General features: G+C 41.8%; 1 protein-coding gene across 3 annotated transcripts in view; it reads right to left on the reverse strand.

The window, feature by feature from the left end:
* The window catches only part of PFDN1 (prefoldin subunit 1), a 274039-nt gene that overhangs the window by 4373 nt on the left and 255138 nt on the right, over positions 1 to 14528 (reverse strand). For 2 of the 3 annotated variants that reach the window (XM_075859969.1, XM_075859971.1), the window contains exons 3-4: positions 11605 to 11715; positions 5794 to 5878 (exon numbers count right to left, since the gene is read on the reverse strand). In XM_075859969.1, coding sequence (XP_075716084.1) covers positions 5794 to 5878; positions 11605 to 11715 — 196 coding nt within the window. The remainder of the gene's footprint in view (positions 1 to 5793; positions 5879 to 11604; positions 11716 to 14528) is intronic. The other variant, XM_075859970.1, reaches the window with a different exon arrangement.

Here is a 14528-nt window from a genome sequence, read left to right on the forward strand (position 1 = left end):
CATCTGACACCGGCATCTAAGGAGTTAAATGCTTGCCGCTCTGCTTCTGAGCGAGTGCCATATTTAAACACCCTTTCCCGACGTAAATAGGCATATTAGCGACGGGAAAGTGTTAAAGGGGTTGTCCGCTTTCAGCAAATTAATGTTATTTTTTTGTATAATAAAAAGTTTTGCAATTTTACAATTAATACTTTGTGCATTGACCTATTGACGAGTGGAGCAGGGGTTAAAGTATAGATCGGGCTCCATAGCGACCGCGGCATCTCTAATATGTTCAAAAGAGGGGGGCAGCCCCCTCTGACAATGGTTGTCATGGCAGCCCGGGAGCCCCATGGCAACCATGGGAAGGCTCCCAGGTCTGCATTCTTTCTGTATATATAAACAAAGAGAACAAGAGATCTCCAGACTAAAGAGCTCAGTATATATATATATATATATATATATATATATATATATACATACACACACATACTTACATACATACATACATACATACATACATACACACACACACATACACGGTGCCAACCAGGAAATTTTAATTTAGAGAAAACAAAAAGAAAAAGATAACAAATCCAGGTAAAAAAGAGGCACTCGGCTCAGTATATGTCACAAAATTAGTTATCAAAATTTTAATTTTATTAATATATAAAAAGAACTTAAAATTATGCAATCTTGCACAAATAACCACAATTAGACATCACAAACCCGGCCGGGTAATACATGACATGGTTAATCGAATTTAACAGGAAATCCCATTTAAGGTGGCCATATAACAAAATAGTATAGTAATAAATTACTTCAAAATAGAGCCACACAAAAAATGATCAATCAGGTATTATACCATAAACTAGAGGTAACGTGCTGACTAAAGTAATGTCAGATTTCGTATTATGCACAGACATGAACGATCATGCAGGTTAAACAGCGGTGAGTAATGATAAGCTGCTGGTTATAGTGTGTATATAGGAAACTCGTGAGACATAAAAATATATGCAGGAGGTATACTTATCAGTAAGTTATGTGTATCAGGAAGTCCATGGAGGGTCTCTTTAAGTGACGGTTATTCCGTGAGCCAGCAGGATTCTCGTATCTTTTCAAGACTTCAGCATGAGATAACAGCAGGCTAGGTCCATTCACTCCATGCCGTCCACTAGAACCTCCCAGCACAGGGAAAAAAAACAATTATGCAACAGGTGTGTCGACAATCCAGCAAGCAGAGATCACAGAGCTGGATCCCCTACTGGGATTAACAAACGAAGCAACAGCAGGGCAAACCCACGTCCTTCACAGCAGGGTAAGTAATCACAGTGTGTTTCCCAGTTGAATAGCTTGTGTAGCTTGCACCAAGATAAGGTATCCTTTTGTCCAGCTCAGAGAGCAACAGGATTTAACTCCAAATAGAAGTACAGGAATGCACACTTCCTCAGCTTTCCGTCTGCTTGTCGTGCACTATATCCGAATTCCATGCATGATATTGAGATCGCTCTTTACTTCAAAAGGAAAGTATGTGGATTTATAATCTTAAATCACTGGCCACCCCATGGCCTGAATAATTTACTTAAATTACAGATGTTCCTTTGATGCGGCGCGGGTCCCGAAACCCGGACCGCGTGATAGTTTCCAGTGCGTGGTCCGGCTTTTGGGACCCGGGTCGCAGCAAATAATTCCTCCCTTTTGATTGGGTGGCACTTGGGGATGTTATCCTGATTTGCTCCTATATCTCTATGAAGGGATATGTGCTCGCTATTATCAGACTATTGGCTCTCTGGCTTGACTGCAGCAGTTTCCGGTACGTGTCTATTTGGTGCGACACGGGTCCCAGGAGACCTCTCCCGTGCGATTGTATCCAGTGCGTGGTTGGACTCTTGGAACCCGTCTCGCACCATCTTATTCTTATTTTTGTTTCGTTTATTATTTTTCTTTTTCATTATTTTTCTTTTTTTCCTCCATCTCCCTCTTTTCCCTTCTTTCCTTATTTAATTTTCCCCCTCCCTTCTCCTTTTTTTATTTTGATGGGGACAGCCAATGGAAAAAATTCATATATATATATATATATATATATATATATATACACTTAACTGTATAGTATGGTACATTGTTGCCATCATGTACCTTAGTTTGATTTGGGAGTACTAGGGTTAATAGGCGTATTGAAAACCAACCGATAGACATCATTGGCCAACAATCCCTTGACATAGAGGATCAGTGCTGAGTCTACAACACACGCCCTGAGGAAGTCATGTCCGTGACGAAACGCGTTGGCATTCTATGTGACGTCACACGCCGGTGAATGGCTATGGTTTTACTTAGCGGTAACTGACACGCATGAATATCATGCATGGAATTCGGATATAGTGCACGACAAGCAGACGGAAAGCTGAGGTGAGGAAGTGTGCATTCCTGTACTCCTATTCGGAGTTAAATCCTGTTGCTCTCTGAGCTGGACAAAAGGATACCTTATCTTGGTGCAAGCTACACAAGCTATTCAACTGGGAAACACACTGTGATTACTTACCCTGCTGTGAAGGACGTGGGTTTGCCCTGCTGTTGCTTCGTTTGTTAACCCCAGGAGGGGATCCAGCTCTGTGATCTCTGCTTGCTGGATTGTCGACACACCTGTTGCATAATTGTTTTTTTTCCCTGTGCTGGGAGGTTCTAGTGGACGGCATGGAGTGAATGGACCTAGCCTGCTGTTATCTCATGCTGAAGTCTTGAAAAGATACGAGAATCCTGCTGGCTCACGGAATAACCGTCACTTAAAGAGACCCTCCATGGACTTCCTGATACACATAACTTACTGATAAGTATACCTCCTGCATATATTTTTATGTCTCACGAGTTTCCTATATACACACTATAACCAGCAGCTTATCATTACTCACCGCTGTTTAACCTGCATGATCGTTCATGTCTGTGCATAATACAAAATCTGACATTACTTTAGTCAGCACGTTACCTCTAGTTTATGGTAATATACCTGATTGATCATTTTTTGTGTGGCTCTATTTTGAAGTAATTTATTACTCTATACTATTTTGTTATATGGCCTCATTAAATGGGATTTCCTGTTAAATTCTATTAACCATGTCATGTATTACCCGGCCGGGTTTGTGATGTCTAATTGTGGTTATTTGTGCAAGATTGCATAATTTTAAGTTCTTTTTATATATTAATAAAATTAAAATTTTGATAACTAATTTTGTGACATATACTGAGCCGAGTGCCTCTTTTTTACCAGGATTTGTTCTCTTTTTCTTTTTGTTTTCTCTGCTTTCTTTCTGCTCCTGTTAAGTCCTGCCTCGGGCAAGGCTTAACAGAAGCCTGTTAAAAAGACAATACACTGCAATACATTAGCATCTAACGATCGTTGGTTCAAGTCCCCTAGTAAAAAGCGTTAAAAATAATTAAAGTTTTCAGTAGTGTAAAAAATAAAAAACAAAATTGGTATCGTCGCATAAAAGTCCAAAATATTACAATATAACATTATTTAACCCGCACAGTGAACGCAGTAAAAAAAAAACAAACAACAATTGACGCCAAAAATCACAGTTTTTTTGGTCAAATTAGTGTAAACATTTTTTTGATAAAAAGTAGTATGTACCAAAACTAGCATTGATAAAAACTACAGCTCGTGCCGCAAAAATAAGCCATCACTAGGCTAAAAATAATAAAGTTATGGCTTTCAGAATATGGCGGCACATTAGTAAATCATTAAAAAAATAATTGCCGTAATATTATTGACCAGCAGAATAAAGTTGTCGTTTTTTACTGAACAGTGAAAGAAGTACAGACGAAAACCCTTAAAAAATTTTCGGAATCACAGTTTTTCCAATGCCACTGCACAAAATATTTTATGGTATATGATACGAACACAATCTACAACGCCGCCTGCAAAAAAAAAAGCCTTCACACCACTACATTGGCAGAAAAATAAAAAAAAGTTACGGCTCTTGGAAGGCAGGGAGTAAAAAACAAAAAAAACTACAAAATCACTTGGACTTTAAGGAGTTAATTCTACAAGTTTTCTGTAGAAACAATCATTGTTTACTTCCAGTGGATAAAATTCTGTCCTGTCATATGATGGACACACAGGTGCATGGCTCGTTACAGTATGTGTATCAGAGCTATGTCTAACAATCCCTGCAACTGTGTGTCCATCACATGACCATGGACAGAATTTTATCCACTGCAAGTAAAAAAATCAATGTTCCTACTGTAAGACAACAATCACACAGATCTTGAAAACCATGAGAAAATAATACAGTTACTCGCAGATGTAATAACAATGGCTGGTAAACAATGAAGGAGCCACAGTGATGATTTAGCCCAATGTTTCTTCACTGTTTTCCCATGCACTGAGACTGTTCTGAGCCTTCCCTGCCACAGTATCGAAATAAATTACTTAGTATCCTGGCAACCGATGAGGCCAGTGAGAGTTCAGCCAATCAGCGACTGGCTAAACATTGCCAATCAATCAAAACGTCACCTTTGTACACAAAACAAAAGAAAGTGATTGATATGTAACAAACTGCGATACAATGTGAAACTTAACACGGAACAGTTACATGATTGCACCACCTAAACACCTTTTTGCAAGCATGTTACAATAAAATACCATTGCATATATGATTTTAATATGAATGTGTAGAAAAGAGAATATACATGTGTTTTAAATACTCCCGCTTTGAACTTTTACCCTTACCATCTAACCCGTGCGTCATTAAAGGGGTTGTCCACCTTCTGACAACTGATGACCTATCCACCGGATAGGTTATCAGTATGTCATTGGTGCGGGTCAGACACCCGGACCCCGCACCCATAAGTCGCTCCGGTGGCACCGGATGCTGTGGCACATAATGCTGTGTACGGAGCCCGGAAGCAGTTGGCTCCGTACATAGCATAGCGGCAGTGCTGCAAAACAGCAGGTCTGCTCCTATTTACGGGAATACGAGCAGAGTTGCAGCTCGGCCGCTATTCCGTGGCCGGAGCTAACCGTTTCCGGCTTGTACTTCCGATGCACGGTGTCACCGGACCAGCTGATCTGTGCGGGGCCTGGGTGTCAGACCCCCACAGATCATGTACTGATGACCTATCCGGTGGATAGTTCATCAGTTGTCAGAAGCTGGGAAACCCCTTTAACTATGCCAGAGTATTTATGTATAGTTCATTAGAGCTTTTTAGATGCCTGACGAAGACCTCAGTGCAAGGTTGAAACACGTTGCATGTTCTTGATTTTGTAATAAATCCTATCATTTTACTGGAACAGTTTGTGTATATTCTTGGAAGTATCACAGAGAATCAATACTAGCACAAGAGCGCCCCACGAAGGAGTCATTTTTCTTCAATTCTTATCTATTTGTTGCAATACCAGACACCTCGCATGCTCTGTATACTGCCGGACTCTTCTTATGTAATTAACATTCAGCGCGCGATTTAAACTTCTTTTTATATATAATGCTGTAACATAAAGACAGCGGCATGCTTAGTACCCCAAAAACTTTAGTGGCAGCTTTAAGACAATGCCAAGGACCAGTCTATTTTGACATTAATTTGAAATTCAGAAGGCGGAAAGTGGATAAGGGATCTAAGAACTTAGTCACTGCTGACTCCTAGGTTTTCGGTGATGGCTCCTACTCCCAAGTAAGATTTTTTTTTCCGGCCTGTCTTAGGCAAACAGAATCCATCTTATACTGGATCCAAAAATTATATTTTTATTAGATTTCTCTAAAAAACATATTAGTACTCTTAAAATCACATTCACAGCGAACTATGTATGAAACAGGTACTAACCTCTATCTCAGCGATCTTGTCATCGGCAATTTTTTGTTTTTTCAGCAGCTGACTATGAATTTTTTCTTTAGTCTCAAGAACAAACCTACAAAAAATGGCAGCGTATATTAAAAGGCATTCCTTTATTCGCAACTATGAATCAAATAGTTCATTACCTACAGGGCTTATATAAAGTTGTATAGAATGCTATAAAATATTACTAACTTAGGCCGGACTTACACGAGCGTGTGCGTTTTACACAGCGGACACACGCTGCGTGAATCTCACGGATAGTCTGCACGGCCCCATAGACTAACATACACTACCGTTCAAAAGTTTGGGGTCAACCAGAAAATTTTGTGTTTTCCATGAAAACTCACACTTATATTTATCAAATGAGTTGCAAAATGACTAGAAAATATAGTCAAGACATTGACAAGGTTAGAAATAATGATTTTTATTTGAAATAATAATTTTCTCCTTCAAACTTTGCTTTCGTCAAAGAATGCTCCATTTGCAGCAATTACAGCATTGCAGAACTTTGGCATTCTAGCTGTTAATTTGCTGAGGTAATCGGGAGAAATTTCACCCCATGCTTCCAGAAGGCCCTCCCACAAGTTGGATTGGCTTGATGGGCACTTCTTGCATACCATACGGTCAAGCTGCTCCCACAACAGCTCTATGGGGTTGAGATCTGGTGACTGCGCTGGCCACTCCATTACAGATAGAATACCAGCTGCCTGCTTCTTCCCTATAGTGCTTGCATAATTCACTGTAGACGGTGACACTGGCGTTTTGCGGGTACTATTTAATGAAGCTGCCAGTTGAGGACTTGTGAGGCGTCTATTTCTCAAACTAGAGACTCTAATGTACTTGTCTTGTTGCTCAGTTGTGCAGCGGGGCCTCCCACTTCTCTTTCTACTCTGGTTAGAGCTTGTTTGTGCTGTCCTCTGACGGGAGTAGTACACACCGTTGTAGGAAATCTTCCGTTTCTTGGCAATTTCTCGCATGGAATAGCCTTCATTTCTAAGAACAAGAATAGACTGTCGAGTTTCACATGAAAGCTCTCTTTTTCTAGCCATTTTGAGCGTTTAATCGAACCCACAAATGTAATGGTCCAGATTCTCAACTAGCTCAAAGGAAGGTCAGTTTTATAGCTCCTCTAAACAGCAAAACTGTTTACAGCGGTGCTAACATAATTGGACAAGGGTTTTCAAGTGTTTTCTAATAATCCATTAGCTTTCTAACACAGTTAGCAAACACAATGTACCATTAGAACACTGGAGTGATGGTTGCTGGAAATGGGCCTCTATACACCTATGTAGATATTGCATTAAAAACCAGACATTTGCAGCTAGAATAGTCATTTAGCATATTAACAATGTATAGAGTGTATTTCTGATTAATTTAATGTTATCTTCATTGAAAAAACTGTGCTTTTCTTTCAAAAATAAGGAAATTTCTAAGTGACCCCAAACTTTTGAACGGTAGTGTAGGTCCGTGTGAGGCGCATGAATATCATGTGCGTTGCATGGACGTATATCACGTTCATCTAAATAAGCCCTTACTATCAAATATTGTGTTCATTTTGCGGCTACTTTTGAAGCTTAAACACACTGCAATTGTCTGAAGGGACCATAGATGAAGAAAGTTGGCTGTACATAGCTTTACCTTTTATGTGTCTTCCCTCCCTTTGATGGGTAAAAATACCCCTCATAGCATTTTTGGGGAGTAATTTAAGATAAGGAGGCGCATGTATTTGCAATATTTCAAATGAATAATACGTAGACAAACGTGATGTTAACAACTAGCTATTACTCAGAGAAACATTGCTATAACTTTACCAAAGGCTTTTGTGAATAAATAGTGAGTTTAGGTAATTATAAACCTATTTCATGTTATACAATAAACATAAGTGTAAAACCCTACTTTTATTAACCCCTCCACGACTGCCATACGGCTATATATGTTCCAACTCCCGATGCCCCGTGCAGTTGCCACGTGTATAAACATTGACAGCCTTGAGCGGGGTTTAATGAGTGCAGAGCCACACTTTCATATCTGCCGGGGCTTTAAGAGCCCCGGACTACACCCCCCATTGTAGATAGCGCAAAACCCCCTGCAAATAGCACTACCTAAGCTCCCTCAAGGAGTGGAATCCCCGGCCAGCTCTGGCTGGGGATTCTCCTCCTAGGGGGAGCCCCCGACGTCTCTCCATCCCCGCTGTAAATATTGCCCCCCCCTGTAGATAGCAATCCCCCCTGTAGCTAGTGCCACCTAAACTCCCACTAACAGCGGAATCCCCTGTTTTAGATCGCTCTGTGCCGGGGATTCCGCTTCTAGAGAGAGCCCCTGACTACACTGTCCACCACCATCAGGGGCTCTCCCTAGGAGCAGAATCCTCGGCCGACACTCTGAAAGGGGATTCCGCTACTGGAAAAGCCCCTGGCATCATATATGGAAAGTGACGTCAGCGGCCCTTTCTAGTAGCGAAATCCCTGGTGTCAAATTGCTCTGTGCCGTGGATTCCGCTTCTAGAGATTGCCCCTGATGTCGCTGTCCATTTAGACAGTGACATCAGAGGCTCTCTCTAGGACTCTGACCGAGGATTCCGCTACTGGAGTAGCCCTTGGCGTCACTATCCATATATGGACAGTGACGTCAGCGGCTCTCTCTAGGAGCTGAATCCCCGGTGTCAGATTAGGGGACATCAGGGGAGTGGCACTAATAATTTAAATCAATATATTGGCACCCTTATCTAGTCTTACCTATCTGGTTAGCCTGGTATCTACAGGTATCTTCTCAAAAAGAAGCACATTAAGATCAAGGAGTGGCCTAGCCAGTTTCCAGACCTTAATCCGATCGAAAACTTATGGAGGGAGCTGAAGATCCGAGTTGCCAAGCGACAGCCTCGAAATCTTAATGATTTACAGATGATCTGCAAAGAGGAGTGGGCCAAAATTCCATCTAACTTGTGTGCAAACCTCATCATCAACTGTAAAAAACGTCTGACTGCTGTGCTTGCCAACAAGGGTTTTGCCACCAAGTATTAAGTCTTGTTTGCCAAAGGGATCAAATACTTATTTCTCTGTGCACAATGCAAATAAATATATATAATTTTGACTATGTGATTTTCTTTTTTATTTTTTTTATATAATCTATCTCTCACTGGTAAAATTAACCTAGCCTAAAAATTCTAGACTGTTCATGTCTTTGACAGTGGGCAAACTTACAAAATCAGCAAGGGATCAAATACTTATTTCCTTCACTGTATAGAAATTATTGGCTTGAGTAGCCCACTTTAAAGATTTAATAAAAATAAAAATATTTTTTAAGCGTTCTTGTCCAGGCGATACATTCTATTTTGAGTTACGTGAACGCAAAAATTTCAAGAGCTATATTTCTTTATCTACTTCTTTAATAAAATTTCAATACAATTGGGAATCGCAGGCTAAGGAGGTGTTTTCTGATAGTGAATTGCCGATACAGACTCAAAGCTTTAGCATTACGCCTGTAAGCTTATACGTATTCATAAAGATCGTATACGTGCTTAGTGGGAGGTACAAAAATTGGAGACATATTTGAAAAATAATATAGTGCCTAGAGGGTTGAGGATTAGTCTACAGTCTAAATAAACGTTTAAAATGTCTTTATTAATTCGTATTTAAAATAGGGCACTCATGCCAATTTATACTGTGAATAGGCGTTTGGCAAAACAGAGACACAGTTCCCTGATCAGGTGTAAGAATAAGATGATGATTGGTACACCTTAGTGTCGATACAACACCCGACAGGAGTAGTGATACACACCACTCGCCCGTTTGCCGCAACGATACAAACTAGCTCAGTCCAATATGAATGTTCCACAGGCACCGATGCTAGGTGCACCAATTGAAACATGAACAGAGAACTTAGCAAAAATAAATGTGGTCTGTTTGCCACAAGTTAGCAGGCATTAGTGTCTCATTGCGCTCCTGAGAATACACGAATTCAGCAGCATAATATGTGCTGTATGGTAGCTGCTCAAACTAATATATGCAATTTACAAATACCCCTGAGGACGTTCCCCTCTGGTTCAGAGGGTTTCAGAAACGTGTTGGGAGATTGCTCAAAATTGCTAACTTGTGGCAAACAGACCACATTTATTTTTGCTAAGTTCTCTGTTCATGTTTCAATTGGTGCACCTAGCATCGGTGCCTGTGGAACATTCATATTGGACTGAGCTACTTTGTATTGTTGCGGAAAACGGACGAGTGGTGTGTATCACTACTCCTGTCGGGTGTTGTATCGACACTAAGGTGTAGCAATCATCATCTTATTCTTACACCTGATCAGGGAACTGTGTCTCTGTTTTGCCAAACGCCTATTCACAGTATAAATTGGCATGAGTGCCCTATTTTAAATACAAATTAATAAAGACATTTTAAACGTTTATTTAGGCAGGACTTCATATATTTCAATATTAAACGTACACTAATTATCCTGTTACCATTGGAATTTATTGGTCTACAGTCTGCTGCAAGAGTTAAAACTACAGCATTGCTGGCAAAATCGGAGAAGGAATCAACTACATCCTCTGAGACTTATGAATATTCTATTGGAGGCAGAAAAGATTCGGGTTGCCAGCAATGCACAGTCACTCAGAGATAACAAAGAAATGGTTAAAAAGTTTGAGAGCCATGTTGACTTTGAGAGAAAGGAATTGGTGTTGCAGCAGGTTGTGGAAAAATTCACAGCCCATGTTAAGGAGAGAAAGCATTTTCAACATCGTTAGAGTCTTGTTAGACTTCAAAGAGGGTAGAATTTTTGAATTGAACAGAAAAAATCAAGGTTATCATGACCTAGACACTGAATTGTCCTCCGACTAGGACAGCGATAATTCTCGTGGTGTCAAAAACAGAGGGGGGAATCAGGGTAGACCTCGATACTCCAATGGAAATATCAGAGGAAGAAGTAGAGGAAAACGTGGTTCCAACTCTTCTAATAGGGGTGATTTTTCTAACTCTTCTAATAAGGGTGATTTTTTTGGCACAAGGCCCATTAGTGTCGTACTATTTGCTACGGGGACGAAAAGAAAACTAGTAAAGGGTACCCATGATGATGAACTACAAGTCCTACATTTTTCCCAAAAAAAAACAGAGGAAGAATTGTGTCTATTGAAACGTGGACTCTCCTTTGTACCTACACCATCTTTTCACCTGTTTTCATGGGTGAAGGATTTACAATTCTTTGGACGTAAGCTCAAGTGGAAAAAAAATCTTTAAACTTAATGATAGACGTAGATGTACCGAATTGGGCTTGGATGAGGAAGATATGCCATTGTCAAGAACAATGGGGGGGTCTGTTGGATGAGGGGAATTTAACCCTTCCGTCAACAAGAAACCCTCCAATAAATTACAACACACCTATTGATACATTTCTTAAGGTAGTCATTGATCAATTAACCCATTTATATTCTAAGGGCAAAGTGAAAACTATTAAACCTGAGGAAGTGGAGAGTCTGAGTCTCCTTGAAAAGGATGAATCTATTGTTATTAAGAAATCCGATAAGGATGGTAATGTGGTCGTTATGGATTGCCAGACTTATGTTGGAATGTGCCTTGCGATCCTTGATGACCGCGGTTGTTATGAAATTTTGTCCAATAACTGTAAAGGATTTGCCAGACACAGGTTCTGTGTCGACGCCCGTGGGCAATCAGTCTGCACCTGCTCCTATGTCTGTGAGACTGACTCCATCTTCCACCACTCAGGATGGCAGGCTTAGGAGTGGGAGAGCCTATCACAGCCTGGCCAGACGGAGCTAGTTCCCGCCCACTGCCTATTTCTACCTGCCTTTCCTGTTCCTCCTTTGCCTGTGATTTTTCTATGCTTGTTTCCTGGCTTGCTGCTGCTGCTTGTACTATTGATCCTCTGCTTGTTATTGACCTTGGCTTTCTTACCACTCTGCAAAAAAGAAAAAAGAAAAAAACCCTCTAGGATATATCAGCACTCACAATAATTTTATTAATTAAGTAGTTAAAAAAAGTGGGAAAAAAAGTCATATCACAGACCAATTCCCATGAGGAAATAACATTGATATTACAAATAACAGTTCATGCAAATGTGACCAGTAAATGTCATCACCCAAAAATACATGGAAACAAGGTCACATAATTTGTATAAACATATCCAATGATAACATATATGCAGTGCACAATTGAAGAGTAAATATCACCCTTTTAGAACAAGGAGGACGTAAGCACACTAAGTCTGTCTGACATATGGAGGGTTAATGAAGTAGAGGAGCCAGGTTATAACCAACAAGCAGGAGTTGAAGATAAGCATGTAATATACTCATCTGGTTACGAGATCGTCAGTCCAGAGTTCATCTGTTTATCACTCACAAAGACTTATTGTGACTACGTGGAGACGAGTATTTTCAATAGGGTTTCCTGACCCATAGCAGGGCTCCCAGTTGTTTGGGGAGTAAGTCTCCCTCCTCACTTCAACTTTGTAACAAAGTGGATCAGCTCCAGAGCTCAGGAGACAGCTGGGCAAGGTTGTAGTTACCACATGCAGGCAAGGCCGTTCTCTCAGATAGGGATCACAAGTTAATACCCTTCTTGTTATGATGTCTCATCTCTTTGTTTTATATAGTATCAAGGCTTTTTTCCTCAGGTTCAATGGTAGAGAAAGTCAGCATGCAGAGGTAGCTTGACTCTAACAAACCAGCATGGTGATATGACTCTCCTGCTCAGCGTTTTGTACCTCACTCTCTCCTGTTTTGACTCGGCTCGTTCACCACTCTTGTTGCTCACGGTGTTCCGTGGGCAGCTGCCCCGTTTCCCTAGCTTCTGTGTACCCCTGTCTGTTTTGTCTGTCTTGCACATACTGAGCGTAGGGACCGTCGCCCAGTTGTACCCCATCGCTTAGGACGGATCGTTGCAAGTAGGCAGGGACTGAGTGGCGGGCAGATTAGGGCTCACTTGTCTGTTTCCCTACCCTGTCATTACATAATCACAGGCCCATATACCTAGTCTACCCTGGTCCCTGACTCATCTATGGACCCCCTTGAGACCCTGGCTCAGCAGATGCAGGGCCTCTAACTACAGGTCCAGGCCCTGGCTCAGAGGGACTATCTGCATGATGCTTCCCTGGTAGTGCCCCCCACCTCACCTATTGAACCCCACCTCAAGTTGCCTGACCGGCTCTCAGGGGACCGGAAGCCTTTTTTCTCCTTTCGGGAGAGTTGTAGGCTCTATTTTCACTTAAAGCTCCACTCCTCAGGTTCTGAGAGCCAGCGGGTGGGTATAATAATGTCCCGACTCCAGGACGGGCCCCAAGAATGGGCCTTCTCCTTGGCTCCTGACGCCCCTGAACTTTACTCCGTTGATTCTTTTCTGCTCTTCGGCTCATTTATGACGAGACTGACAAGACTGCCTTTGCCGAGAGTCAGCTGGTGACCTTACGTCAGGGTAAGAGACCTGTAGAGGAGTATTGTTCTGACTTTAGGAAGTGGTGTGTAGCTTCTCGGTGGAATGACCCTGCCTTGAGGTGCAAGTTTATATTGGGTCTGTCGAACGCCCTGAGAGACCTGCTAGTTAGCTATCCCTCTGCTGACTCCCTAGATCGGGTTATGGCTTTAGCGGTACGACTTGACCGACGTCTCAGGGAACGACGACTTGAACGTTTTTTGTGCCTTCTCCTCGGACTCCCCCATGATGGCTCCCGAGGTTCCGTTGCTTCATTCTTCACGGAAAACTCGGATGAACCTATGCAACTCGGGGCCTCCGTGTCCCCCCCAACAACGTAGAGAGTTCCGCAGGAAGAATGGTCTCTGCTTCTACTGTGGGGATGACAAGCATCAAGTGAACAACTGTCCTGGGCGTAAGAATAGGCAGCCGGAAGAACTTCCGCGCCTAAGTGATCATCGGGGAGGTCACTTGGGCGCACAGGTATTTCCCGTAAAGATGAAACCTAATAAAATCTTGCTTCCCTTTCAGGTCTCTTTTGGCGGTAGTGCCTTCGTGGATTCAGGGTCCTCTGCTAAAATTATGTCTGTGGAATTTGATATGTCTCTAGCTATGCCATTGATTGATTTGCCTAAACCTGTCCTGGTAGTGGGTATCGATTCCACTCCTCTTTCTAATGGTTATTTTACACATCATACCCGTTTTTGAACTCCTTGTTGGCTCCATGCATTTGGAGAAGTGCTCTGTACTGGTGATGCATGGATTATCGTCCGATTTGGTTTTAGGCCTTCCCTGGTTGCAGTTGCATAGTCCCACGTTTAACTGGAATACTGGGGATCTTACCAAATGGGGTAATGAATGCATGACGTCTTGTTTTTCTGTTAATTCTATTTCTCTCCCTGAGGAGGTGAACAATCTACCTGAGTTTGTTCAGGACTTCGCTGATGTTTTCTCTAAAGAGGCCTCTGAAGAGTTACCTCCTCATAGAGAATACGATTGCGCAATCGATTTGGTACCAGGAGCTCCATCCCTGTGCCTACTTCTCCAGGAAGTTTTCGCCCACTGAGAGTAACTATGATATTGGCAACCGCAAACTCTTGGCCATTAAATGGGCATTTGAAGAGTGGCGCCACTTCCTGGAGGGGGCTAGGCACCAGGTAACGTTCCTTACCGACCACAAGAATCTGGTTTTCTTATAATCTGCCTGGAGGCTAAACCCGAGACAAGCTCGATGGGCGTTATTTTTTTACCAGATTCAACTTTTTGGTCACCTATAGGGCTGGGTCTAAAAATATTAAAGCTGAT

The sequence above is a fragment of the Rhinoderma darwinii genome, chromosome 3 (assembly GCF_050947455.1).
Source record: "Rhinoderma darwinii isolate aRhiDar2 chromosome 3, aRhiDar2.hap1, whole genome shotgun sequence".
In the NCBI taxonomy this organism is placed as follows: domain Eukaryota; kingdom Metazoa; phylum Chordata; class Amphibia; order Anura; family Rhinodermatidae; genus Rhinoderma; species Rhinoderma darwinii.